General features: G+C 36.2%; 1 protein-coding gene across 1 annotated transcript in view; it reads right to left on the reverse strand.

The window, feature by feature from the left end:
• The window catches only part of ADAMTSL1 (ADAMTS like 1), a 461,995-nt gene that overhangs the window by 322,450 nt on the left and 112,580 nt on the right, over positions 1–26,965 (reverse strand). The window contains exon 2 of the mRNA XM_075137804.1: positions 18,117–18,236. Coding sequence (XP_074993905.1) covers positions 18,117–18,236 — 120 coding nt within the window. The remainder of the gene's footprint in view (positions 1–18,116; positions 18,237–26,965) is intronic.

Below are 26,965 nucleotides of genomic sequence, written 5' to 3' on the forward strand. Positions count from 1 at the left end.
ATTCCTTCAGGGCATTGACCACCTTTTGGAATTTCGTCATTTGTGCTTCAGTTCCACATAAATCAGCCAGGAAAATATCAAGGAATTTCCCATATCCACTGCTTAAGCCATTTAAAACTAGGCTGGGTAAAACATTTGACGGTATGCTGAATAAAGCACTAAAGAATTTAATTTCCTGCCGTGGAAGTGGGATTGACAAGATAATCTAATGTAGCATCTCCCTGTCCAATATCCATAGTTTCTTGATCACTAGTGCTTTAAAAAAATCATTCCTTAGGCAGCTGCTTCTCAGCATTGCTCGATTTTTTTCTTTTCTTTTTTTTTTCTTTTTAAGACTATTAATTTCTCAGTTTGATGGCACATTTTTAGAATACTTTTATTAGCAGCAGTTTTTTTACTGCATCTATCTTCATTAATCTCCATTATTATCCAGTTATATGTCTCTAAAGCACTCAGCTCCTCTGCAGCTCAGAGGGCAATTCACACCATATATCATTTCACACAGTCAGTCATGACATTGCATTTCCCAGGAGAAGAGGAAAGGGAAAAAGATTCCTGCAGTGAGATTTTCACTTGTAGCCCTTCCTGAATATAACAACGACCAGACAGTAAATCCAATATCTAGGAGTCAGACTTCTTTGTACAGACTGTATTCACAAATGCATATTTTTTTAATATAAAATGAACAAAAAACCTCAACAAAGATAATAAAATTACAGTTGAAAACAAAACCAGTGTCATATAATCTTTTAAAAAGATACCTGATGTTAAATGGACTTGTCATTTTATAGTTTTGAAACTTTGAAAAAATTATAATTTTCTTTTCTTTTCAAGATTACTCTAAAACTTTTTTCAAGCATGGTTCTGCAACCCCCAAACTTGCTTCTCCATTGAATCTTTAATGTTAAATATCTTCCATCATTTTATGTATAACATTACTTATTAGGAAAAATGCATGCACTATTGATAATTGTAAAGACAATGTCTTCTAGACAATAGAAACTGTACTTTTTGATCTTTTGTTTTGTATTTTCTGAAAAAAACTATTGAACTTTGCAGATGGCAATTGATAGGTGCTATTGTTTAAGAAATTATGCACTTGAATTGATATTTCAATTATGAATGTCGTGCTGTTCACTCTCTTTTTTATAAAATCACCTGACAAATTATTGTAATAAACACTGCGAACAACATGAACTAGGTTGATTTTACTGCATTGTTTGTCCTAAAGATGACACATGTGGAAAAACAACCATAGTTACCCAGAACTGGATCACCATACTCTTGTTTTTAGAGGTTAAACTAAGTCTTCAGGATTTTTTTCTGCTTTCTGATTTCTGCTACTTCCATTACGCCAAGCATTTCCACTGTAGAGATAGAATCCGTGTGTTGGACTGATATATAGTGTTGGTCACGCTATTTTTGTCCTCATTACAAGGCAAACCAGCCATCAGATCTAGGGATAAGCTCTATGATGACATGGGACATTTGACACACATGTTCCTCACCTGACATACAGAGGAGGATAAAGGAAATAAACAAATGGCAACACAATAAGGGACAAAAATAACAAGGAATAAAAATATACAAATACAGGTGGGAGCAGAAGTCACACAATCACATAAGACTAGCCTGGATATGGAAACATGCACTTGAGCAAGGATCCCAGGCAGCACAATAGATAGGATATAATTTCTGATGCACAAGAAAACAGACTTTTAAGGTGGAGGAATCCCTAAAATTGGAGGTTCCCACGCTGTGGACCTGCAATTATGACTAGAATATAGCTGCTGAAAAGTATTATACATGCTGCAAAGACAAGAACAAACGCAAAGGTGTGTACACAATATATCAATGATATCAAACTGCCTTCTCCCACTTTCAGGTCACTGTCATCTACAAATCTTACCCTGGAACACTTCCTGTGCTAAAATTTGTTAAATTGGTTAAAATTGTTCACCCATAACATCACTTGGTCAAGATAGCCTGTAAAAGAATAAGAAGGGACATAATGTCTTAAAAAAGACATTCGCTCAAATCAAAATGTTCTCAGGTAGGGACAATCAGGGATTGGTTTTGGATATGGAGTTCTGCAATGTTACTGGAGGAATTGATATTAACATGAATTGTCTCACTATAGGAGGTTATCTTTCCAAACATGGATAGTTACTAACAACAGGATACTGAGATTTCTGGATGCAGCAGCTCAGAGAGTTCTTCACCAATGAGTCACTAACTAATAAATATAATAATGTGATAAATACAATGAAATAGACAAGGTAAAAAAAAAAAAGGACAGTTCTGCAGTGAGGGGGTAATTGAGGTGAAAGAATGTTTATATGCAGCTGGGAAATCATGTAAAGATTTTTTTTCCCATAAAGAAAGGTGATACAGAATATAAGGACAAAGTTAAAACTGGAAACAGGACTCATGACATGGAAAGGAAAGCAACCACGTAAGGAAGAAGTCAGTAGTTTAAGGCATTCAAGTCAGAAGGCAGAAAGGTATCCATCCATCCCACAACATCAAAAAGTTTAAAAATTATAAAAAAAATCCAAAACTGGCAGGGTAGTCTTATCAGATTTCTTTTGTAAGATAAGTAGAATTCTGATGAGTCCTGAGAGGTTTATAAACAGAATTATAGGATGATGTTTCCTGCCAAAGGGGGTATATTCCATTCCTATATTTCTTTTTGTCTTTCCCCCTTGTTATCTTCACGCACTAAATTTGAAGATAGTTTGCTCAAAAGGCGGTGAAAGGAACTTTTGGCATGCCAAAGCCTCACAAAAGAGAATCAAATATCCTTAACTTTATTTGGGTCCTAATACAGAGTTTTCAGAGATGAACTATAGGATTGGCATTTAGGAAATAAAATTCAATACAGAAATGATTGAAAAAAACAGATGTGGAAACTGGCAAGACTTGGTTAACACAGATCCCATTTTATTTATATTCCACAGAACTAGACGATCTCTTAAGAAGGGAAAGAGAAGAAATAGCAGACAAGGAGAGTACAAGCGTACCCAGAGGAAAAAGAAATATAAAATAATTTGAATTTTTTAAGAAGCACTTAAGAATTGGGGTAAAATAAGGAAGAAGAAATGATTGATAGAGAGGTAAATCATAATAAAATGCCTGTTTTTCTTTATTGTTTATTTATTTCTACCTGTTTCTAACAAATACCAATATAAAAAATCAAGAGGGGATAATTTCTATCTGTATTGACAATACTTTAGTATCATTATTCATGTAATGATTAGGAACAATATGTTCATAACCATACATTTATATAGAATTTCACAAGAGAATAAAAGAGCTTTTATTTTCTGCAGAACTCAGGTAAAATTCAAGGACAAATTCCTCCTCCTCAAACATATCTTTTAACTGGAATGGTGTCAACCTGATGGTGCTCTGTAACCTTTACCAGCCAATGGACAATGTATTTTACTGTAGGCCTAAATGAGAACAATATCAAAAGCACTTCTTGTTATCATAAGCCATGTCTTTCAGTAATATCAAAGATCCACAAGCTGCTTAACTACATCTATAAAAATTACAACAAAAAGAAAGCAAAAGATTGCCCATAAATATTACTGTTAATGCTAATCTTCTGATCTTTAGTTGGTTAATGAGAGAAAAAAAATGTTGCAGGTGGCTAATCTTTACTGATATGTGAGGCCATTTTCCACTGCAGATCTTAATCCATGTTTTAAAAAAAAACTCTTTTTTTTTTTTTTTTTAAATAATTGGGGTACTGTAGAATCCATAATGGTAGGTTTCAGGACATCTATTCTTTGCTTAATGTAATAGACATGTGCTTTTGTAATTTTTTTTTAATTTGACGTTCACTTCACTAAGCCACTAGCATGTTCTAACTCCATATTATTTTTTCTGTGGCTGAAAGATAACTACAGTAAAATTTATCTGAAAACACAGATTAGGGATAGATAATTATAATATTCATCTTTATATTACATTTGTGTCTAGCACTATAAACACATATTTACTGCTATATAAATTTATGTCTATATAGAGATACTTAAAATCAACAAATATAAATATGACTATTTATATAGCTATCTATTATCTTAGTTTAACCATTTAGGAAATTTAAAATTACTCTGTTCTTTGTAAATTTATTATAACCAACATTAACTGTATGAAGAACAATAAAATCAACGAAAGAACTAAGAACAATTAAGAGCATGTGTCCTGGTTTCAGCTGGGATAGACTTAATTTTCTTTCCAGTAGCTGGTATACTGCTGTGTTTTGGATTTAGTATGAGAATAATGTTGATAACACACTGATGTTTTAGTTGTTGCTAAGTAGTGTTTACAGTAAGTCAAGGACTTTTCAGCTTCCCATGCTCTGCCAAGTGCACAAGAAGCTGGGAGGGAGCGTAGCCAGCACCGCTAACCCAACTGGCCAATGGGGTATTCCATACCATACGCGTCATGCTCAGTATATAAACTAGGAGGCATGGTCCGGGAAGCAGTGATCGCAGCTCAGACACTGGTGGGGCATCGGTCGGAGGGTGGTGAGCAATTGCATTGTGCATCACTTGCTTTGAATATTCTATACTATTATTATTGTTGTTGTTGTTGTTGTTGTTGTTGTTGTTGTTGTTGTTGTTATTGTTACTGCTACTATTTTACTTTATTTTATTTCAAGTATTAAACTGTTTTTATCTCAATCCATGAGTTCTCTCATTTTTACCCTCCCAATTCTCTTTCCTATCCCACTGGAGGTGGGGGGAGTGAGCGAGTGGTGGTGTGGTGTTTAGTTGCTGGCTAGGGTTAAACTAGCATGTATTTGTATTACATATCTCAAAGAAATGTGCATGGTTAAGTAGATAGAAATATTCCTCTTCTAACTCTCATCTTTTTCTATTAAAAAAAAACCAACATACCTCTATCTGTTTAAACAGAAGGCTATGACCACACAGCTACATAGGAGGTTATCTGTGTGGAACCGAAGACAGAAAGATATGAACCATAACGATCAAATTACATTTAAACTTGAAATTGGGAATATGCCTTTAGATGTCAGCACTATCTTCTAGTATTTTCTAATTAAGAGCAATGGCACATCTTCCCTAGTGATGTGTAGTTCTTGTCACTAAGAAACACCATCCCTTATCTTCAAAGCTAAAAGCAATAAAATGTTTCAGCATGTGCCTGTACTTCTGCAATCCTTGGCAGCCCAATGTGTATTTTGTATTAATTCTATAAGGCAATTTGTTGGAATTTAGTATGCTCTGATTTAGCCTACAGATTACATTATACAGTAGAAAAATTACTGCCAGACAAAGACCTCAATACCAGAAGTAAAACCAGAAATCTTTCTCACAACAAATTTTAGAGCAAATCCAAGTAAAAAAAGAAAAAAAAAACACATAAATAACACCACCATTGGGGCCTAAACAAGGAAATAGAAATGAAAAAGAAAGTCCAGTTTCTGTATAGAAAACAGCAATGCAGGAGAAGGTCACATTTGTTAATTAGCTGTTCTTTTAATGATCCATTAATATAAGAAGATACATATTTAGTGTTGATGACAATGTAATGTTCCCTGGGCTTACGCATATTCATGATTAAAATATCTCTTTATCTAAACCCTTTGCTCCCTGATTCTGGAGTCCCTGCTTTACGTGTACTTGTAATTTCCCCATGCAATAGGTGTTAGCACTTCTACCAGTAAGTTAGTATGGAACCATCGCCAGTGATTCCTTTTGCTTATATTGCAACTCTCCTAAAATACTCATATACTGAAGTCCTCAGTTGTAGCTGTTGATGAATACAGAATGACAACCTTTGAGACTGACTAAATCCATGATGCAATCTTGTGATTTTAAGAAATTTATAACTAGACAATTAATTATCGTTATTCCTGCTTATACTTTTACCCCTGTTCCTATTGCACCTTCTGTGGACAGCAAAGTTATACTCATATGACTACCTTGGACACTGTTTTTCACATTCCAAAACTATTTTCTTTGAACAGCATATATTCTTGAGGACATGGCTGCCATCCAGGGGGACCTTGACAGAAATTCACCAACAGGAACATCTTCCCTGGGAAGGCAGAACCCTGCGGGGTGCAGGCTGGGGCCAGCAGGGCCAAGGACCAGCTCTGGGGGATGGCCCTGGCAGAGAGTGAGCTGAGCAGGGGCCACCCATGCACCGGGGCAGCAACGAGGGACAACATTGCCTGGGGATATGAGCACAAGACAGCCCCAAGAGCCAGGGAAGGGATCGTCCCCTCCGCACTGCATTCATCAGACCACATCAGGAATATCACCCTGCATGCAGGAAAGACATCAGCAAACTGGCTGGAGCTGAGAGGAAGCCACCAAGGTAGAGGGGCTGGAGCCCTTGCCTTATGAGGAGAGGTTGCGGGACCAGGGCTGGTTCAGCAGGGAGCAGGCATGTCTTCAGGGGTACCTCCGGTGTGGAGGAGAGAGGTGCAGCCGGGCTCTTCACAGCAGTGCATGGAGGGAGGGTGAGAGGCAGCGGCACAAGCTGAAGGAGGAGGGGCTCAGGCTAGAGATAAGAAGAAGCCTTTTCCTCAGGAGGACAGTCCAGCGGTAGAGCTGGGGCCCAGGGCAATTGGGATGTCTCCTGCCTGCGGAGTTTCATGCCCCGACTGTGTAAAGCCCTGAGCAGCCTGGTTTGACCACCCCCCTGGCTAAGCCTGCTGTGGGCAGAGGGTGGGACTGGAGACGTCCCCATGTCCCTGCCAACCTGTGCGAGTACATGGGTCTGTGATTCTTGGTGAGAACAAACACTGATTAAGCTTACTTTGCGTTGGTTTATAGCACCTAGAATTAGAGTAATCCTGCCGCTCTGTATCTTTCCTGAGGTACTTGTCCACTTTCCTCATGCCGCAGAATTTGCTTTGATGCAAGTGTCTGCCCCAAATCCTCATATGCTCATCTGTCTTTTTTGTAGTATCAGACTCACTGCCTCTTTCTGCTCAATCCTTAATGCCTTTCCATTCATCAGTTCATCAGTTCAATCAATTTATGCCTTGTTTATTGTTTCCTATTACAAAAAACATTGCCTGTTGCCTACACCTTCCCAATCTCCTCTCTCTTTTTCTTATTTCCTGTGACTACCTGATTTCCATATAATGCCCATATATCATCACAAAGACTGAGGAAAACATAGAAAATGAAGACTCAGAAGATGCTGCCAAAGAGACCTGAACATGAAGTCAATTGCTAATATATCATTATTCATATCTACACCACGAACTGAAGGCAAATTGAGCAACCACGAATTATCATAAAGTTAATTTTACACTCATGAAACAGTCTATAAGGATTAAACCACACAATTTTCCCTATGCTATAAATTGTGCAAAGTCAGTGGAGCTTGCTAAAGTGATTTTTCTTCCGTATCTGCCAAGGCTGATACAAAGGATATAGTACAAAATAATTTTGCTAACATTATTTTGCATATTTTCTCATGGACGTTTAAGCACACCGAGATACTGAAGGAAACCAAATGACTGAGCTATATCTGCATACGATAATAGTGGGAATTGCCAGCAGTATGTTGAAATGTGGATTTGGTTACATACAACACCCAGCAAACACATTTGTTAACACAATTAAAATAGTTTTTTGGAAAAAAAGAACTAAATGTCTGCATAAGTCAGCGAAGATATATTCCTATACTTTAAATTAATAATTTTTGTTCAAGTAGCAATTTAAATTAAAATGCAGTTCTTTTTTCTGAAGTTCGAAAAAGCCTATGCTATGCACTAAGCTTAGCAGACTATCAGTTCAGAAACAAGGGGACAGAACAAATACCTGCCCAATACACAGTATTTTGTCTTTACAATTTTGCTTTTTCTCTCCCTTCATTGCTCCTTTTCAAGCAATTTCATCAAAGCAGACACTAAGTAATCTTGTTGGATTTTGAAACCACGAAAAGCAAGTGGTTTTGAATTAATCATTAAAAATTCACTCACTATTACTGACAATACTATACCTAAGTTCTATTTCGGATATCAGGCTTCCAACAAATCCACCAGCTTAAGACAAAGAGTTGAAGTAGGCTGAATTTTTCTTTTGCGGGGGGAAGGGGAATGAAGAAATAAAAAGCTCATAGAGCTGCTTCTGGAATAAATCACTCCCATATTGTCTTCTCTACACGTTAAAACCAAAGAGAGAAAAATTCATACACACATATTCCAAACTCTGTGGATCCAACTTCACTATACACCAACCACTCTAGTTTCTAAATAAACACACAGTATCCATTATACCTTGCAAGTCCTGAGGCACATTTCTTAATATATTTTTAAAATAATCTATCTGATTGCTTTAGATGCATATATGGAAGCCAGATTGCTTCATAAAGATTAATATAAAAAGGTGAAAAATCCTTCTACAACCTATTTTATTACAATTCCGGTTTAAACCGTAGAGAACTGAAGGAAAAAAGAAGTTTATCTCTGATGAAGATAAGACAACTGATTAGCAATGCATGCAGGAACAAAAGCCACATCATACCTTTCCTGCAACACAAAAATGCAACAGAATTTTTTTTCCACAGGATGGGAAGGAAGTAAAACTTCTTATCATGTAGAAGATTGCATCTAGAATTTTCAGTGGCAAGTGAAGGAATTGGCTCTGAGTACTTTGACCACATCAAACCCCTCTTTTGCTCCCCATAAATTCTCAGTAATATTCTTGGTCCAAGTCTTAATCCAGAAGCTGCATGATGGGCAAGGTACACAGCATCTGAAAACTAATTCAGTACACAGGGAGTCGTCAACAGATTTATTTCTGTGATCCATTACATCATAGGGAAAACTCACCTCTTCACAAAAAGAACTTTCTCAGGGGTGAGTACTATACTGAAAAATGAATTCCTGGAGGGATGATACCCCACCCTTCCTTTTTGTCCAAACCTCACTACCTCTGGTCCTAATGCAGATTCATTCCTATCTTCATCATCAATAGGAATGATAATAAATACCTATCATAGTACATTCATATTCAAAAAAGAAGATTGTTCCAGTGCCCATGCTATTCCATATGAGGAAGAGGGAAGAACAAATATCGTTGCTACTGAAGGAGATCAGGTAAGAATGACACAGAGCAAAAACCTACGTGGAACAGAAATAAGCTTCCCGTTCACATAGTAATCTCTCTGTAGAATGATAACTAACTAATACTCTTTGGATAAGACACTGTAGGCATAAAAGGTTGTATGAGACAATGCAAAAATTCAATACATTTATTTTGAAAGCACACTCCAGCAACAGTCTCTGTGTAGCAGAAAAAGTATTACAGTGGATTGTCATTTCAAGGCTAGATATTATATGTCCTATATCTTGTAGCAAAATTTTTCTCATAAACCCACTGTTTAGACTCTACCAATAATCTTTTGCTGCTTGCTTTCCCAAAAGTCTGCAAAAAATCTGGTATGATCAGACTGAGAAACATCTTGTTATAAGGCATAATGGAGTACAGCCAACATACTTGGACACAGGCCTGCACTGTTAATCTGAAAGCTACAAGTAAGGAAGAGAAGCCGTGGAAAGCATACAAGAATAAAAATGAAGCTGACTTGAATGTAATCTTCAAATAAGGACTTAATAAGACAATTATGCAATGTTAATTAAAAATGCCAACAGATTAAACACATTCATCATGATTTGACAATTCAGTATGTGGTAAGTGATTATTGAAGCCACATTGTGCTTAATGGTACTGCAATTGAGGTTGAGCAATTTAGGATTTATTCTGATTCTGTGGTCATCCATTCATAGCTTTTCAAATAATTGCCATTCTAAATCTAGATATTAGGAGCAGAGTAAATGCTACAAAACTGTTCTGTGAGCAGCCACTTGATTCTGACCATGTACAGGCTTTAGCCACGTCTACAAACCTACTTGCCGATTTCTTTATCTGAACATGGAAACATATGAATTTTGTCTACAGGTATGCTTATACAAAGTCACTTCTAAAAGTTTATGCTCTTGAATGCCATCACTGTAAGCTTTATGGCAACCTTGAGATGAGGATCACATTAACATCCTTAAAAAGAAAAAAAAAAAAAAAAGAAAAGGAAAGAGACATAGGAAAAGGGAAACAAACTTTCTGACACTGTCAGTGAAGGTGTTAGAACCCAAGCCGTCTGATTGTTGGTGTAAACTATATACTCATACACCAGTGCTTTTTGCTGATACTGAAATTGGCAGTGTCCTACTTAACACAGTCCAGGAACAGGAGTTTCCAAAACCCTTCATCAGTGTCCTAGACTAGAGGCAACTCAATAAACCAGGCCAGGATACAATGGCACACATGACAGCTAGGAAATATGTAGACATACAGACTTACTTTTAGGTCAGAAAACTAAATTTAGACTCTGAACCCTGCCAGTGATTTTTCAGTAGTATAATTTTTCTAGGAATAATGCCCTGGCATAGGTTAGTGTGACCCAAAAAGGAAAAAAGTTTAAGCATTTCTAACATTCTCTAATCCCTCCAATGTGCTACCTCTCCCTTAGATAGTCAAAGCTTCCTAGGCTGGATTCTTCAGCCCTCATCCTCAAGAGGCAGCCTGGGCCTGTGTGAACAGGGAATGGAAAAAAATAATCCCCCTTTTATTTGCAGTGATGCTGAGAGGCATTGACCAAGGGTGTAGGACTGCAACAGAGTCTCTACTGACTGTAAGAGGCAGTGTTGATCCCAAAGTCTCTGTGCCTATATTCAGTGCAGCTAAGAAAGCTCTGTACAACTGGGAAGCAAGAGAAGCGTTCTTAAAAAGCCTGTGGTCCTAAAGCACCACAGGCCATAGTTCAGAAGTCTCTTTACAACTACTGGAAAAACAAAACAGAAAGAATAAACTGTGACTCGTTCTTCTAGTCTGTTTCAGACAACTTAGTAGTGAGCATTAGCTAAAATGTCTACATTACCTCAGACTTCTGAGACTCATGTTGCAAACATGGCATCTAGATAGGCATATGCGCATTATAAAGGGTGTGCCTACTTATAGCTGCAATTAGCTATATATAGCATACATGTATTATATATACATATACAAAGACAGAAAGAAAACTAACAGAACTTCAAAAGTATACCAGCCTAACACAAAAATATGAAGGTATGAGGAATGATAAACTTGCGAGCAGCTAAAGCTATGCAATCACATTTTTTACTAGTGTGATCAGTTAATATTTATAAAACAAAAAATCAGCAAAGATTTGCCTAGCAGCAGAAAAAAATATTCTTAGTCAATAATGTAATCTAAGTCTAACAAAAAAAAAGCACTTTCCTCCAAAACATTTAAATGAGCTACTCATTTCCTCATCACTAGTTGTTCTTTTCACTCATGCTTTGCCTTCCATAGAACAATTCCAGGTGAAACTCATGACCTCAGGTAGAGGAGGAAGTTTGAAATACCTCAGGTAAGTATCCTGTCTTCTTTGCTAGAGACCTTTTATATTATTCTTTCATCTACTTGATGTTTACCCTTCACTCATTGTACACTAATTAATAAATTCCATAAAAATTATTATATAAATTTTGTCAATGGTATAAAACAGAGGGATTGCTCATTTTAATGAAGTAAGACCTTATACAACAGTGATGTTCAGTGTTTGCTTTGAAAATCTAGAACTATACATAATTTGAGTGTGATAATACTTTTTAACTAATTTCCTTCATGAACTATTTACACTACAGTTGCAATTTACAGTTTTAAAAGACTTTTATTAAAAGGCACAGAAGCAAGACTTGCACACATAAAGAGCATCCCCATATTGTCTTAGTGCAAAATAAGCTACTAGTTATTGGAATTAACCTCATATAGAGTGGAAAGAGTGTAACGAAAAAAGAGTTTCCAGTACTTCAGTGAAGCAAACAGAAAAGCTACTTAATCTGATGGAAACTAGGGAAATTTTCAGTTGTAGGGAGGAGGTATCTGGACCAGATATGAATAAATTTAACTCTCTTTAAGTACTGTGGTAGACCAAACAGTGTTGTATATCATTACACAAACAATGGCTTAGTTGTGTTTCAATTTTTCATTTTCCTAATGTGGACAAGGCTAATAATTCAGTCTTTCTAAAAACAGCCTCCTTTCCTCCTGCGTCAACTCCAGCACTAGATAGAGCCACGGAACAGTTTTGGCAGCTGTGGGACCTGGATTCAAAGCTTTGGAATGTAATCTTTTTTTTTTTTTTCTGAGCAGTAGTGTCCTGATTGGCTTTCTAACAGAAAAAGAAAAATGTAGGAACAGTTAGGGATCCAAAATATTCAGTGGTCATGCTTCTATTTTTAAAGGGATGTAAATAATATTATTAAGAGGCAGCCAGAAAAATGGACAAGAAAGCACTAGAACCTTTTGGTATCTGAGTACCTGTAGACATTTAGAATTAAGGCAAGTAGGAAATGCCAACGGTCCATCCTATTTTTTGTTTTTGATGATCCACAGATCTTTAAACATATTTAATACTTTCCCTTTTCAAAGCAGGTGAACCTTTAAGATAAAAACCTTGATCAGCTTAGAGCAATTTAGTCTGGAAGAAACAAGTAACAAATGTTTAAAGTATAGACTGAAAAACATTTCAAAACATTTTTCACTGAAAACAGTCCATGCTCAAACAGCAAGTTGATAAGGAACAATCATGAACGTGGGTGAATCATGAAACAGAAGTTTAACAAAATAATTTTTTTAAAGATTATTATGATATATTAAAGAATTTGACAATTATCAGTTGTGAGAAGGCAACACAAAGGATGATGTTACTCAGTAAAATCAGAATACAATTTATCAACCGATGGCCAAGTGATTTTCTGAACTGATGAAACAGCTGAGCCAGGTTATATGGAAGAAGAGAATCCCACTATCTGCAGTCAAGCTTCCATTTCACTGAACAAACTGAAAAGGCTGTTCTCACCTCTAAAGATATGAGATTCTCCCACAGCAATTATGTGTGGAGGGGCATCCTGTTGTTCTAAAGAAACCAAGTGGTTATAGCATGAAAGTGAGCTTCACAAACCATGTTCTGTCATGCCATGTAGCTGCTATAGGTGGCCTGTGAGAAGTCTGTGCCCTAATTGCTTCCCACTGCTTTCCTTACCACCCCAGACAAAGCTTCAGTTTGATTTGTATCTCTCTGAGGGCACTATTTTCCAGAGAACTCTGAAACAATTCCTGGTCTCTGGGTGCAAGTAGAAATTCAGGCAGCTCTGCTTTACACCACAAAATACTGAGGTCAATCTCATGGTTTGCCAGGACAGACTCAAGATTTTCAAATAGTTGGCAGCAACATATGTAGGACCGTCTGGAGAACAAATCTTATGAGGAGCAGCTGAGGGAACTGGGACTGTTTAGTCTGGAGAAGAGGAGGCTGAGGGCAGACCTCATTGCGCTCTACAACTACCTGAAGGGAGATGAGGTGGAGGTTGGTCTCTTCTCCCAAGTAACTAGCGATAGGAGGAAATGGCCTCAAGTTGCGCCAAGGGAGGTTTAGATTGGACATTAGGAAAAATTTTTTTACTGAAAGAGTGATCAGGCCTTGGAACAGGCTGCCCAGGGAAGTGGTTGAATCACCATCTCTGGAAGTGTTTAAAAGACGTGTAGATGTGGCACTTAGGGACATGGTGTAGTGGGCATGATGGTGTTGGGTTGTTGGAACTCAATGATCTTAGAGGTCTTTTCCAACCTTAATGATTCTATGATTCTATGATTCTATGATCTTAACATGCAGGGAGATCTGCTCTCTACAAAGAGCAAATACAAGGTATGGCTAGTCAGAGGAGAGTCCCTCCTATCACCAAAGAATTTTTCTTTCTCTGTCATGTGAGCAGTTGCATGGGGCAGGCCCTGTAATTCCTGCTGTCTGGTGATTTCCCATACCTAAGGAGATCAAAGGCAGATTCTGCAGCACCATTTTATAACCATTTAGAAATATGTGATCTTGAGCTGAGAAGCTTGGAAATCCCTTAGTCAAAGGGCTGAGCATCTTCTATTGTTACACATCAAATAATTCAGAGTACAAAGGAAAAAAAAATATGGCTCAAAAAATAGCATAAATGAAAAGTTCGTGATATTTAAATTCTGAAAATTGTCCCCTCCATCTGAAATGCATAAGCAAAACATTGTAAATACCAGAATCAACTGTTACACAGGAAAAAAACAAAGTTTAGACACCCATCTTAGATTTTCTTCACTGTATACAAGGTTTGCTTGCATTCTTACTTCATAATGATGTAGGGAAATTCTAGTCAATAACTTTATCTCAGAATCAGACCTCAGCACAGAAAACTTTGGATTTTTATCTAAGTTTTTAAATAATTTCTCAGTACAACAGTTTCTTCTTATAGAGTTGCCTCAGGGATTTATGAATCTCAGATAGTATTATCCCTAACTTTCAGGAACTTTCAGAAAATTGTAGGAAAATAATCTTTAAATTAGGAATTTCCTTAACCCTGACTTTTGTTTCCACTAAACATTCTAAATCCATGTGCTCCATTATATTTTAATTATTTTGCCCTAGTTCTTAAATTATTTTCAATATTTTTTCCAGAAAAAGAAAGAAAAACAACATAATTTAGGAATTAAGAGTTTTATACCTCAGTGGCTTCCTTTGAATAATTTTGTTAGTGTAATCTCAGCTATTGGCTTTGCACAAGACAGAAAATGATAAAAATATAAATCTTCCTCTGGATTCTAGTAATTTCCCGCCCTGAAGTTAATGATGGTAGAACTACACCAATAGACTTGGGGTTTAGTGCTTATATTGAAATAGAAACTGTAAGACCTAATGGCTACAGAGTTAAGAGGCTAAATCACATTATTTGCAAGGATGGAAATATAATTGAAAGATAACGAAAGCATCTCTGTAAGCCATTTCAATGACCAAGATAAAGCCACAGATTGTAGAAACAGGGCATCCATTATGGTACAGCAAAAAAGGTGACATATTGTTCTGTATTCTTCATTGGACATTGACTATCACAAGCTAAGACATTTGGGCTAACTTATACTTCTTAACACACAAGCTTTCAAGCAATTGCTTAAAACTGCCTCGCAAGCAGGTTGTGTGACTATTTCCTCATTAAACATATTTGCTGTAGTAACCGGTTACAAAAAACAAAGGCTCTTTTGATCTCTCTAACTTTTGCTGGGAATTGCAAGGTATTATTATGACACCATTGCTAACAACTTTAAGGCAAAAGCCTAGAAAGCTATACACATCTGCTCGCTGTCTGTGGCCCTTCTCTCATTTATACCATAAGAGACTTATCTGGCACCTCTGGAAATGCACGTCTTCTCCCAAATGGTTATGGACTTTTAGGGATATTACTTTTCAACATCAGAAGCGAATCAACCTTTTCGGATGCTCTCAGCTACCCACAGAAATAGTCATACATGGTCTTTTTTTGAAGAGTGAAGACACATTCTTCAGTCAGTAACTTCTAAATTTAGATCACCAGCCTGAATTTTCCCAGAAAGCATCAAATCAGCTCATGTCATCAACGGGGGACAAGAAAAAGGTTAAAGATTTTTATCAGTTATAATTAAGACACTAGCTGCACAGCTTTCATTGAGGCTCTGTGTGCACACTGATTTTGAAAAGTTGCAAACAGATAAGCCTGCCAATGTTAGTCACAGGACCTCTAAAAAGAACTGAAGTGGGACATTATTGGGGAAGTATGATAAAGAGGCTGTTTTCTCTGCGTCTCATTTGTTAGAAAAACATCTTTGCAGTACATTTTGTTATTAGATACACCACGATCACAGTGGAAATTACAGGGAAAAAAAGGGTTGGTCGACTTGAGAAAGATTAGTCCTGAAGTATAGCTTGTGCTTTCTGTTCTGGAAAACTATATTCCATATCTCTGCCTCTGCAACAGTTTTTGTATCACTCCAGCCAAGCCACTTGTAGCTTTTTTTCTGATATGTTAGTAATCATGTACTCTTTGTTCTTGTAGATGCCTTACCTGTTTTCTTCAGCTTCATATACAAAGATGCTAAGCACTCATGATTGCATCTGAGGTCAATAGTTCCCCTCTGAACTTATTGCTATGTCATGAGAGGTGAATTGAAAAAAATGGATCCTTGTGTCTCAGACAGAGCACTCAAGAAAAGTAGATGCTTTTGATGTTAATATCTGTGAGCCTTTGAGTCTACATCCATAAAATAGGAACAATATCCTGCCTATGTCACAGAAATTTAGGAAAACAAATTCACTAATATTTAAGAAAGAGAAATTTAAAATAAGTGGCAGAGAAAAGCCCTTGTTGAAATTAATCCTTGTCTTTGAAATAAAGTCTGCGTAGCACACAGTAAACAAGTCATGAGACCACACATACATTTAAAGTATTTCAGGCAAAATACAGAAAAGTTACTTCAAGCTCTTCCATACTACCTGTTCCCTATTGAATCAGTCATGCAGAGAAAACAGTATGTGCTTCTGTAGTTGAAGATGGTATCACAAAGAGATTAGACTGGAATAAAAGTTCCTTAAGTCATACCTAAATGAAGATTGCAAAGTCATATTTTCTGTGCGGTACTCTTTCAGTGTAGCTGTGTTTTCATACATACATGGTTGCAAGAAAGAAGATCAAAAGAATGACACAGCATCCTTGTGAAATAATAATAAAAAAAGAACAGTACCTTGAAGTCAAATCTATTAATAATTTGCAGCATATTTGCTGCTTGTGTGAACACAATCATGATACACTTATAAACAGGCATAAGACCAGCACACCTCAGAAAAACAACAGATTAGTTCACTGATACCGACAAAACGGTAATTAAATGCTGCTCACTTCTCTGGATCACAGAGAATAAATGGTTTTAATGAATAACAATTTAAGCCATACCTCTTTGATGAGTGAATCGGGGTAGAGGAAGACTGGCACTCTCTGTTCAATGAATCTTTATTGTCCTGGCAGTAAAGCGGTTGCTTGATACAATCCTGAACTGCCATAAAATTACTCCCAGTGATAGAAAAAAGTGTTGGTTTTGCCTGATCTGAAATCTCTTTTAGCAGTTGTAAAGCACTGAGGATAACTTGTCTGAGAGTAGATGGATTAGCACAAACAGAGTGGATTGTTTAATGCCTTCACTCCTTTTGTTAACTGGATTCTTTGACCTGAGCAACAAAACTTATCAAAAGACATTCACCCTATCCTTCCAAAGTCCTAGCTCTACATACTCCCATGAATGATAATTGGCTAACATTCACTCATGCACTAAGAAAGGTAATTTTAGGCATTGCCCTATCAGGCTGTGAGAAAAAGTTGACTAAAAAGGTGGTAAGCATGGCTGTGCCAACACTTAATTATTTTAGAATCACTTTCCTTTTCTTTTCCTATCCTATAGCCCTAAAATACCTCACCAATTCATGGTAATACCAGAAGCTAATGCATCACCTTTTCTGTTAAACCACAGTGTGTTGGACATCATAATATATCAGCCCCTGAAAATATCAGACCTATAAATCTACTGCAGTTTAGTTCATATTAAAGCATGATTAAGCATGACTCCCAGGACTTCCACATTCTTTTTTTCAAAAACATCAGAGAATTAGCTGCTAGACAGACATGAAATCCTTCAGACATGAAACAAATATCTTGCCAGGCATATATAGAAGACAGTGGAAATATATTTTTCATAAAACTGTTTTCCCTGTTTGTTACATTCCTTGGTGCATTTTATAAATTATTCTTTTCAAAGCATTATTTATTTTTTACATAACCTATGAATTTAACTTCATTCATTCATATTTAATAAAAAATAAACTCCCTTTGCATATGCAAATCAAACAACGGTAGCAAATTAGACTACCAAAATTCTGAATGAGAAAAATTTTCATTAGAAAGCAAAAGACCAATCTGTGCTTCTTCTGAAAAAATCTGTCCTTAAAATAACGAAACTTCGTATGTATTTGACACCCATCTTATGAACAACTCTTTTATTTACATGGAATTTCCAATATTTTTAGGGTGACATTTTTATGTAGCAAATATAATTTTGTAACTTTCCATAAATTGATGAAGCATAATGAAAGACCTATCACAAAAATCTGTATTTCTGCAAGCATTTCTGAGCAAATATTTTAGAATAATATAAGATTCCTACCGGATCTTCTGTTTTGTGGTTATTCAGCAAATCAGATAGGAAATCATCATGAAGACTTTCTCTCCGAATCAATGTAAATTCACGTAGGAAAACTGCTCCTTGATTTTGGTCTCCACAAACCTAGAAGGAATATTAGGAATAACAAAATTTTAATACTGTCATAGACACAATCATAATATCCAGATAAACCAGTCTGGAAGATTAAAATGTCTGTTAACTGTGCGTTACCTTCCATTACTAAACTCGTTCTAACTGGTCAGCATTGCCATTAATGAAAACAAAACTATGCATTTAAAGAGAGTCAGTAAGTTAATGAATGACTGCCACTGACATGAGATTCTGTTGTGAAATAAGTTTCTATGTTGTTACTTACAGCTTTGGTCTATAAGGCACTTAACAGCTAAAACCTCTTTTGTGAAATGAATTAATATTTAGTGTGTTTTTACTTTTTGGAATTGATCATATTTGTCCAGCATTTTGACTGCTCTATCATAAGAAGTTAGACTTAAAACTTCTGAGGACCAGAAAAGATTTATATATAGGTACTTTGGCTAGCAAACTTAAATATGCACATGCATTCAAAATCATTTAAACTAACTTTACAGCTATTGTTTTCAAGTTTAGGAAGATATATAAGCTACTTGAGAAAGAGGTTGTTTCTTCAGTCAGTGTCTAAACAATACCTATCAAAATGTCCTAGGTACTATTATGGCATTGTTACAGTTTTTGGAAATAAATAATGAAAACAAATCCATATCATTCTTCATGCTCCCACATTCTTTTTTTCTTTGGTTATCCAAGCCAAAGAATAATTTTTTTTTAGGTATAAAGTAAATTTTAGATGTTGGGAACTGGTCAAATATTAGGGAGGGTTTTTTACATATTGATGGAATATGTTGTTTTTCATTAAACTGACTATAAAGAATTCCACTGCGGGTGAAATATCCATAAAGGTTGTTAACAACCAGAAATAGGGAGTATATTATCATCTGGAAATCTAGTAGATTTTTCAGTTTTCAGCACTTCACAACACATTTTGACAGTGACTTAGCCTGAGACAATAGTATGTTTTATCAAAACGGCTAAGTAAGAATATTTTGTACTTTAGTATTTGAAAACAGAGACTGCAACTCTATTATGAATTAGGCAAGTGTAACAATTATAAATAATTTATTTATATGAGATAGTGATTTATCTTCCTATAAAGGTATGTGAGATACACGTGAATGGTAATTGTGGAGTTTGGAGCTTCTGGTTATATTTTTCTGTTTCTCCATCTGAAGAACAAGATACTATAATCAGGAACAGTAGATACGGTATTTCCTCACGTAATTAAGATAAGCACAGGATTTATAAATAGACTGTGGTTATTACTCAGAAGTGCTGTGTTACTAAATTTTTTTTACTAAGAAGAAAGTCCATGCTCTGCTGCTTTTATTATGATTATTTCTTGTATTCATACTTCTGCATAGCCAGATGCCACAGTTATCCTGTTTCTTCTTATCCTAGCTGAGAAGTTCAGAGAAAAAGAAGGGCCTGGGAGTATCATGAATATGATGTGTAGTGTCCAGGGGGAGGATGAAGTATAGATTTGCATTGCCACTCCCTACAAGTGAGTTGGTATTGCTGTTTGGGAGGAGGCAGTTGTCCCTGCCAGCTGGGAAGTGAGATCAGAGCTGCTGCAAAGCTAGTGCAGCCATAATGGGGTGGCTAGAAGGAGATGAGTTAATAAAATTAAAGTGAGGGATGGGAATATCATAATATGAAGTGGGTAATGGGAAGAAGAAAGAGTCCCTGAATCCAAACTCTATACTGGTTAACACAACAGACTTTTTCTTTGACGTAAGCCTCTTGTCTCTAGCAGTAAAATACAGGGCACCTAATTCTTTTGGTTGCTTTGAGCTACACTGTTGTAAATTTTAAGTTAAAAAAAAAAAGGGGGGAAAAAAAGAGAACATTTTCCATAAAAGGAAAAGAATTTTACAAGTGTGGGGTTTTAAAATTTATACTTAGCTTCCCATCTTGTGATAACATTGAGAGATACACCCACTGATATTACTCTTGTATTATTAAGTCATGGCAATGAAGAATCTTCAGGGGTGTCAAGGAAGAAACATGCATGTGTCCAAAAGAAAAAGAAGCCCTGCTATTGATACGTATTCTTTTTGTAATAAAAATTGTGGACAAATCGTTACCTTACAAATAAAAATGTCCCTGAAATAGCTCATATTTCATAAAAATGTTTCATCCAAGGAGTGGCAAAAAATATTCAACAATAAAAGTTATTTCGAGAAACAAAATCTGTAGTTTTATTTTACTTTTAAGTAACGGTCTCTACTTGTGACTTTAAGCATTTATGGTCAGCAAATGTAATGATAAAATTATGATTAATTAGGTTTTCTTACAATATTGTGCTTCTAATTTCAGAAGTCAAATTAGAGTCCAAAAAAGTAGCTTCCTCACCAATGAGTCACTACCCTACTTCACTTATTTTGCCCCTATACAAATATACCCAGATTCTGCAAAATCTTTTCCTTATAGGAGCAGTCAGCTTCCTGTTATTGCAGTTTCTAACTGGTTTTCAAAAAGAAACCAAACTACTGAAGTACTGTTATCTTCCTAAACTACCAATAGTTAAAATAAAGACTTCATAAAGAATGCATTTGCAGTATCAGTAATCTCAAAGAATGCATTTGCAATATCAATAATCTCAATAAAGTATTGCTAACCTTTAAAACTTAACTATTTACCATATCAATATTAATGTTTTAACTGTTGATAATTACACAGGAGGGAAGTATATGCCAGAAGCACTATTCAGGAAGAATAGACAGACCAAGAGAGCTGAAAAAAGACATTGGGAAACTGAGGATGAATGAAGAAGATGGGAAACAAAAACCAAGAAAAACAGTAATGAAAGCATGAGTATTTTTTTTTTACTCAGCAAATCTGAATGATAAAGTCTTGAAAAAAGGAGAGAACTGAAAAGCACGCAGTCATCTAAAACAGGTTATTCTCCTCTTGATTTATATTGTACACTTTTCTGCTTTGAGCAATAGCTCCTCCTTGGTTCACTGTAATTTATTCTGCTGATGAAACATAGTCCTAGTAGAGTATGGCCATCCCTACTGAGAGAGCTGGAATCAATCCATTTAAGATGATTGTCAGTAAATTGGATTAATATCTGGAAAGACTGGTTTCCATTTTTCAAGTTTCCTTAAAGTCTTGGCTACATATATATCAACATTTCATTCTCTCAGTAAACCTATTATCGTTGTAACACAGCCACCACATCTCTCATCTCTGTTCCTTCAGTTTATGACCAGATGAGCTTAGAAAACAGTCTCCAAAAATAAGGCAACTGAACCCTTCTTAAGCAGTGAGCAAAGCATAAGAAGGAGTGGCCTGGCACAAATCTGACCCTTAGCAGCACCAATCATCTTCAGCAATATGCGGCTTTTCAAGAACTTGCAAACAACATTGGAAATGTTGTTTCACTAATGCATACATGAAGATCAACAGCATAGCACCAAAGTTTCTCAGTATGAGGAAACTATCTGGGTATTCAGATGCCCAACTGAGATTACAAAGATGACTTTTATGAAATTGAGGTGAGACAAAATTCCAGCAAATATCTAAGCAATAATGTTTTTCTCATTTTAGCTCAGTTCCTCTCTCTTAGATCAGTATAAAAAATGAGTTGTTCCATTGGATCCAGTGGTGTGAGCAGAAATCTTTGAGGAGTCAGGCAGACAATACAGAACTAGAAAATAAAAGACCTAACACAAACCAGAAGGTGGAAGGATGCATCTAAGTTTTCTTGCACTTGAGTACTGTCCCACTGTGGAAGTATCTTCACCAATTTTGCTGTGACCAGCAATAAAGTAAACTACTAATAATTCTTTGTTCCCGGGTGATACTTTGTTGAATTCAAAAGGCACGGGAATAACAATACAGGCCAGGAATCTGATGCAAATAAGCATGGTACTTTTGATAATACCTTTCTCAGCACAGAGGCCAAGGGATTCCAAAGTATCTCACTCACAAAGCAGAAATATGAAATGTGGCCTCAAATATTTATAATTAACTACTTTGGCACATCCCAGGAGTAGTTTTAAGGTGACAGTTGGTCAGTTGAAGCTTTTCTTATTTTGGATATTCAAAGCCCAAAGGACCCAGAAAATTATTACTAACATCAAAACTTGAGGCAAAAAAATATATACTGGTTTATTAAAAATGTTTCATCTGACAAAATTATTTTAAAAATCAGGTTTTTTAAGCTTACTGGTTTTTTTGAGAGGCCTAGAGTTTCTTGACAATGATAAGAGGATTACTTTTCCTTATTAGTAGTATTCTTAGTTATGAATCTCTTGGATTTTATGACAGAAACAAATTAGAACATGAAGCATATGACAGAAATTAAGGTATTAAATACCAGAAAGGTAGCAATGACGTTTATAGTGAGGGATGAGGAATGCAGGCTTTTGATAAGCCAAGTTATTGTGCAACACCCTTTTTGGTTTAAACTCCAGTCTAAGTAGCATAGCAACTTATGCATGTATTCCAACTCTTAATTGCTCTCAATGAAAGCTAACAACAACATTCCACTCATTGCCTGCACACTTCCAAGTGAAAGAGTGCCACACTTTTAAATGGGTGACAAGAGCTTCACTGCATCCCTTAGCTCTGCAAGACACAATCATGTAAGAAGGAAAGGCATCCTAGAAGGCTCACAGATGTGTCTAAGCAGCTGTTAGGTGCCAAATGAACTTCATTAGCACCACTGGTGCCTCAAGCAAATGTTTAACAAAATCTCATAGGGAGTTCTGAAATAAGAAAATTATTATTGTTGCCTTTAATATTCCATGGTTTTGTGCTGCAGTTTTGATCCAAATTTTCTTTTTCTTTATTCTCCAAAATGGAATTAGGATGAGTAGAGAGGGGTACAAGCCCAATACCAGGTCCCAAATTTAGAAAAGATTATAGTCTGACTCCAAATCTGAATTCTGAAACTGTTTGTCTTTACTAAAGTCCATGTAAGAACTGAAAATACGCAGAGATTTTACAGCCTGATTCTGCCACTGTTAATCATTCTGGATACTTTTCATTCCTCCATGGAGAGCCAGAAAGCTATGCACAATTTAAAATCTATTCTGTATGTCTCCTTCTGGGAATTTCTTGGGTATGAGCACACTATGTTTTTCAGAGAATACATGCAAAAGGAGATACTACCCTATTTATTTAAGGTCATCACTCTCCAAATGCTGTGTTTCTGTATTACCCATTAATACACCGGTACTTCAGAAATGCTCAAAATTTTCCAAACAGATTTTCTAGGTTCCCGTAGGGAAATACGCAGGCCCAGGTAATCAGAGAAGCTGTGTCAGTACATTTGTAATAGGGTTGACAATTTGAAGCCTTTACCATCATGAAGTCAGCTCTTGCTTTAAACCAAAGTCTAGAAGAATCCATGTCTAGTGTGAATTGAGAGCTAAGATAGACTCCAAAACAAAAAATCTCTTTTTGGGGCAGAGGTAGCAATACCTCCAGCTTAGATTTTTCTTTCTCATTTACTATTGTGTTCTCACAAATTGAACTAGGGCTGTGAAGATGACTGTTCTCTCCATGAAAACTCCCTTCCCTTCTATAAAATTTAATTCTGTTTGGATTCAGTACAAATAAATGGTTTTCTTACCAAAACAACAACAAGAACAAAACAAAAAAACCTTTTTTTCGTTCATTTTTGTAAAGTCGCACAAGATGATTTGTGTCATTTCTAGGCCACCGTAACAAAAAAGGAAACTGGGCTATTGTAATAAATCTGCCACGGGTGACAAGGTTAAGTTCCCAGTGACCCCATAGCCCAAAGGTAAATGTGCTCATGTGGGTGTAGATAGCTTTCACATGAGCATCTCCATTACTGGCATGCTGGACAGTCACCTACTGAAGTGGTGTCATTATACAGAAAATATTTAAGACCATGTGAAAAGGCAGGAGAAAACCCAGGTGATTGTACACACGACTCTCATGCAGTCACAGCAAGTAGAAGCTTATAGGAAAGTAGTCAGATTCTTGGGATGTTCTCTGTGTTTTCCTCTCACCTTCAATTCTTTATTACCCTTGGAAGAAGTTCAGCATCTCTCCTGAAGGTAGAAGAGACTGTTCCACGTCTAAGCTAACTGCTATCAGCAGGATTCCTTCCTATTTTTCCTTTTAGTCTGGTTTGAAAGGGAGTTCTCTTTGTTCATGCAGAAATTTTTTTGAAGGTAATCTTAGAGGTTAGATTCCCAGCTTTCCTTGGCATGGATAGTTAGTAGCTATTTCTTGCCTTACAGCCCTCACATTTTATGGCTTTGATTCTCAGGTTGTTAACTTTCTTTTAAATGGAAGAAAGGGTTGTCTAGATTTACAAATTAAATCAATCCTAAACTAGCATTTTTCACTACTGCAGTATCTTCTTCGGACGTCTCAAAATAAGATTACATGTCCTGGGAAGGATAAGTTATATGACAGAAACAAACAAATGAACAAACAAATCATTACCTCTGTGGAAAACAAATTTTTCCCGAGACTTGAATATCAACAATATTGCTTTCTGATTCCAGTCTTTCCAAACAGTGATGATGTTATTGTTTCTGAATTAACAGCCTGTCTCTTAGGAAACTGGCTACTGTTTGTAGTGGTTTTGTATGTTCAGAATTTTTAAAGAGAAAAAGAAGTTCTTATTTGGCTTCTCTGAAGGTACTCACAAAGTGCCTCAAAATACAAACCCAAATAGCAATTTATTTCCCAAGGGAATGTTTTATTCAACGGTGAAATGTTCCCACCAGAAATCTTTTTGCTTGTCTTGAAATATATTTAATCTTTTTTTCTTTCCTCCCTGCCTTTCCACAGAGACTGAATTCATTATTATCTTAATGGTAATGCCCTGACTTCCTTTAAAGCTCTGTGAAGAAAATGTGGCTTTGTGCTAATTATTTTCAGTTCTTAAACAGCCACAATAGAAGAGTCTGGTTAATGTATTCATTGAAGAAATTATTTAAGCTCCATTTCAGTCTCTCATTATAAATGAACAAAAGAAACAAAAAGTGATTTGCACTCAAGAATTACAGCATGAAGTGTCCCTCAAACAAAACCACCCGCTACTAACATCTTGGACAGACATTAGCAATGATGGGGATAAATTTGTAAAGCATGCACACGCCTACACTTGACCCACAGTGTACCAACAAGGGAGAAAGCCAATATGGCCCCATTAAATGGAGTGGCAAAAATGCAGAATGCACAAAAACATAGCAATTCTCCTGCTGCCAAGCAACTTTGGCCAAAAAAGAAGGCGGGAGGCGGGAAGTGGAGAAAGAACAAGAAAAAAGGGAGAAAAAAAAAAGAAGAGCAGACTGTGGGGAAAAAAAGTGAAGCCACATAGAAGCAAAGAAATCAAAGTTATACAATTCCTTTTAAATCCCGCTAATTAAAACCTTCTTTCTACCTGTCGTTAACACAAAATGCACAGACATTAGAAAACTTAATGAACAAGAGCTGGAAGTATATTTGAGAACATTATCTAGTTTCTCATTTACTGGATACACAAAAGATATTTAGATGGGTATGACTTGTGTTCCTCAAGCAAGTTATTTTTTAAAAAATCAGAAAAACTACTGTGGTTTGAGCAAGATTGTGTCTGAATTCAAGCCAGATTTGCTTTCCAAAACACACCAAACAAATATTGTTGTTCAAAATACTTGAAAGCAGACACACGGATTGCTGTGTGACACACAATTAAAAGAAACCAAGACATACAGCCTGGAGAACTCATTTTCTACTACTTGTTTCATTGCTTCACTTGGTTGACCATCAGCAGGTAAGGAATGGTTAACTCCACTGTCATTTTTCAAAAGATGAATGTTTTAAAATGGCCAGAATCAGTATGTGCCATGTAAGAAAGCAGAGCAAGTAACAGCTTTAGAAATCATTCTGCAAGCTTCAGTCTGTTCATTTATCAATGCACGTTGTCGCTGACTTGCAATATCCTCCTAAAGGCCAGAATAGACAACAAACTATGCCAAATTGCATGAACAAATAACCATCTGGGATTAGCACGATCAGCCACTTCCAAAAGTTATCTAATCAGCACTACCTGATTTCAAATTATTATTAGCCTGAAAGAAAGCAGAAAACAAGACTTGTTTTGCAACATGTATGATAATTAGCTGTACTTGCGCTATCACAATTTATTGCACTTAGTATTTTTGCGCATGTTAAAAAAAAATGCTACTAATACAACTTTCCTGTTGGAAATTACAAAGGACAAATGTGCATTCAGGAAAATAATTAAATTAGATAATCTAATTTAATCTAGAGACCAAAAGGTTTAAAGAAGTTGTATTTCTTCTTCACTGAATCCCATTGCTCAGAAGTTTTTTATTTCAGCTGAACTACTACAGAATCCTCTAGGCTTCCTTCTTCAATTTTGACTGAGTTTTGGAAGAGGAAACTGGCAAGTTCTCCAGAAATGCTTCATCAATCTTCCGGGGCACTCTGAGCACAATATTTTCCTCATGAAAATAAAATTTCACAATGATAATCTTCACATTTTCTTCAGTACTTGAGTCTTGGGCTTTTGTGACCCAGGACCAATGAACACCAAAGAACTTTTAAGCAAAGAAACGGAACTACTCATTCTGCTTCTTTTTTACTGTTAAACTTTATTATATTGCATAATAATGAACTCTGTAGAAAATTCATTGAGCTGACATTATGGACTTTGTCTCAAACGCTAGTTACGCAGAGTTCAAGTACTGGTGGTGGAAGATCCTGTTCATTTTATTGTATCTCTATCATATTAATGT

Source organism: Calonectris borealis, chromosome Z, assembly GCF_964195595.1.
Source record: "Calonectris borealis chromosome Z, bCalBor7.hap1.2, whole genome shotgun sequence".
Lineage (NCBI taxonomy): Eukaryota > Metazoa > Chordata > Aves > Procellariiformes > Procellariidae > Calonectris > Calonectris borealis.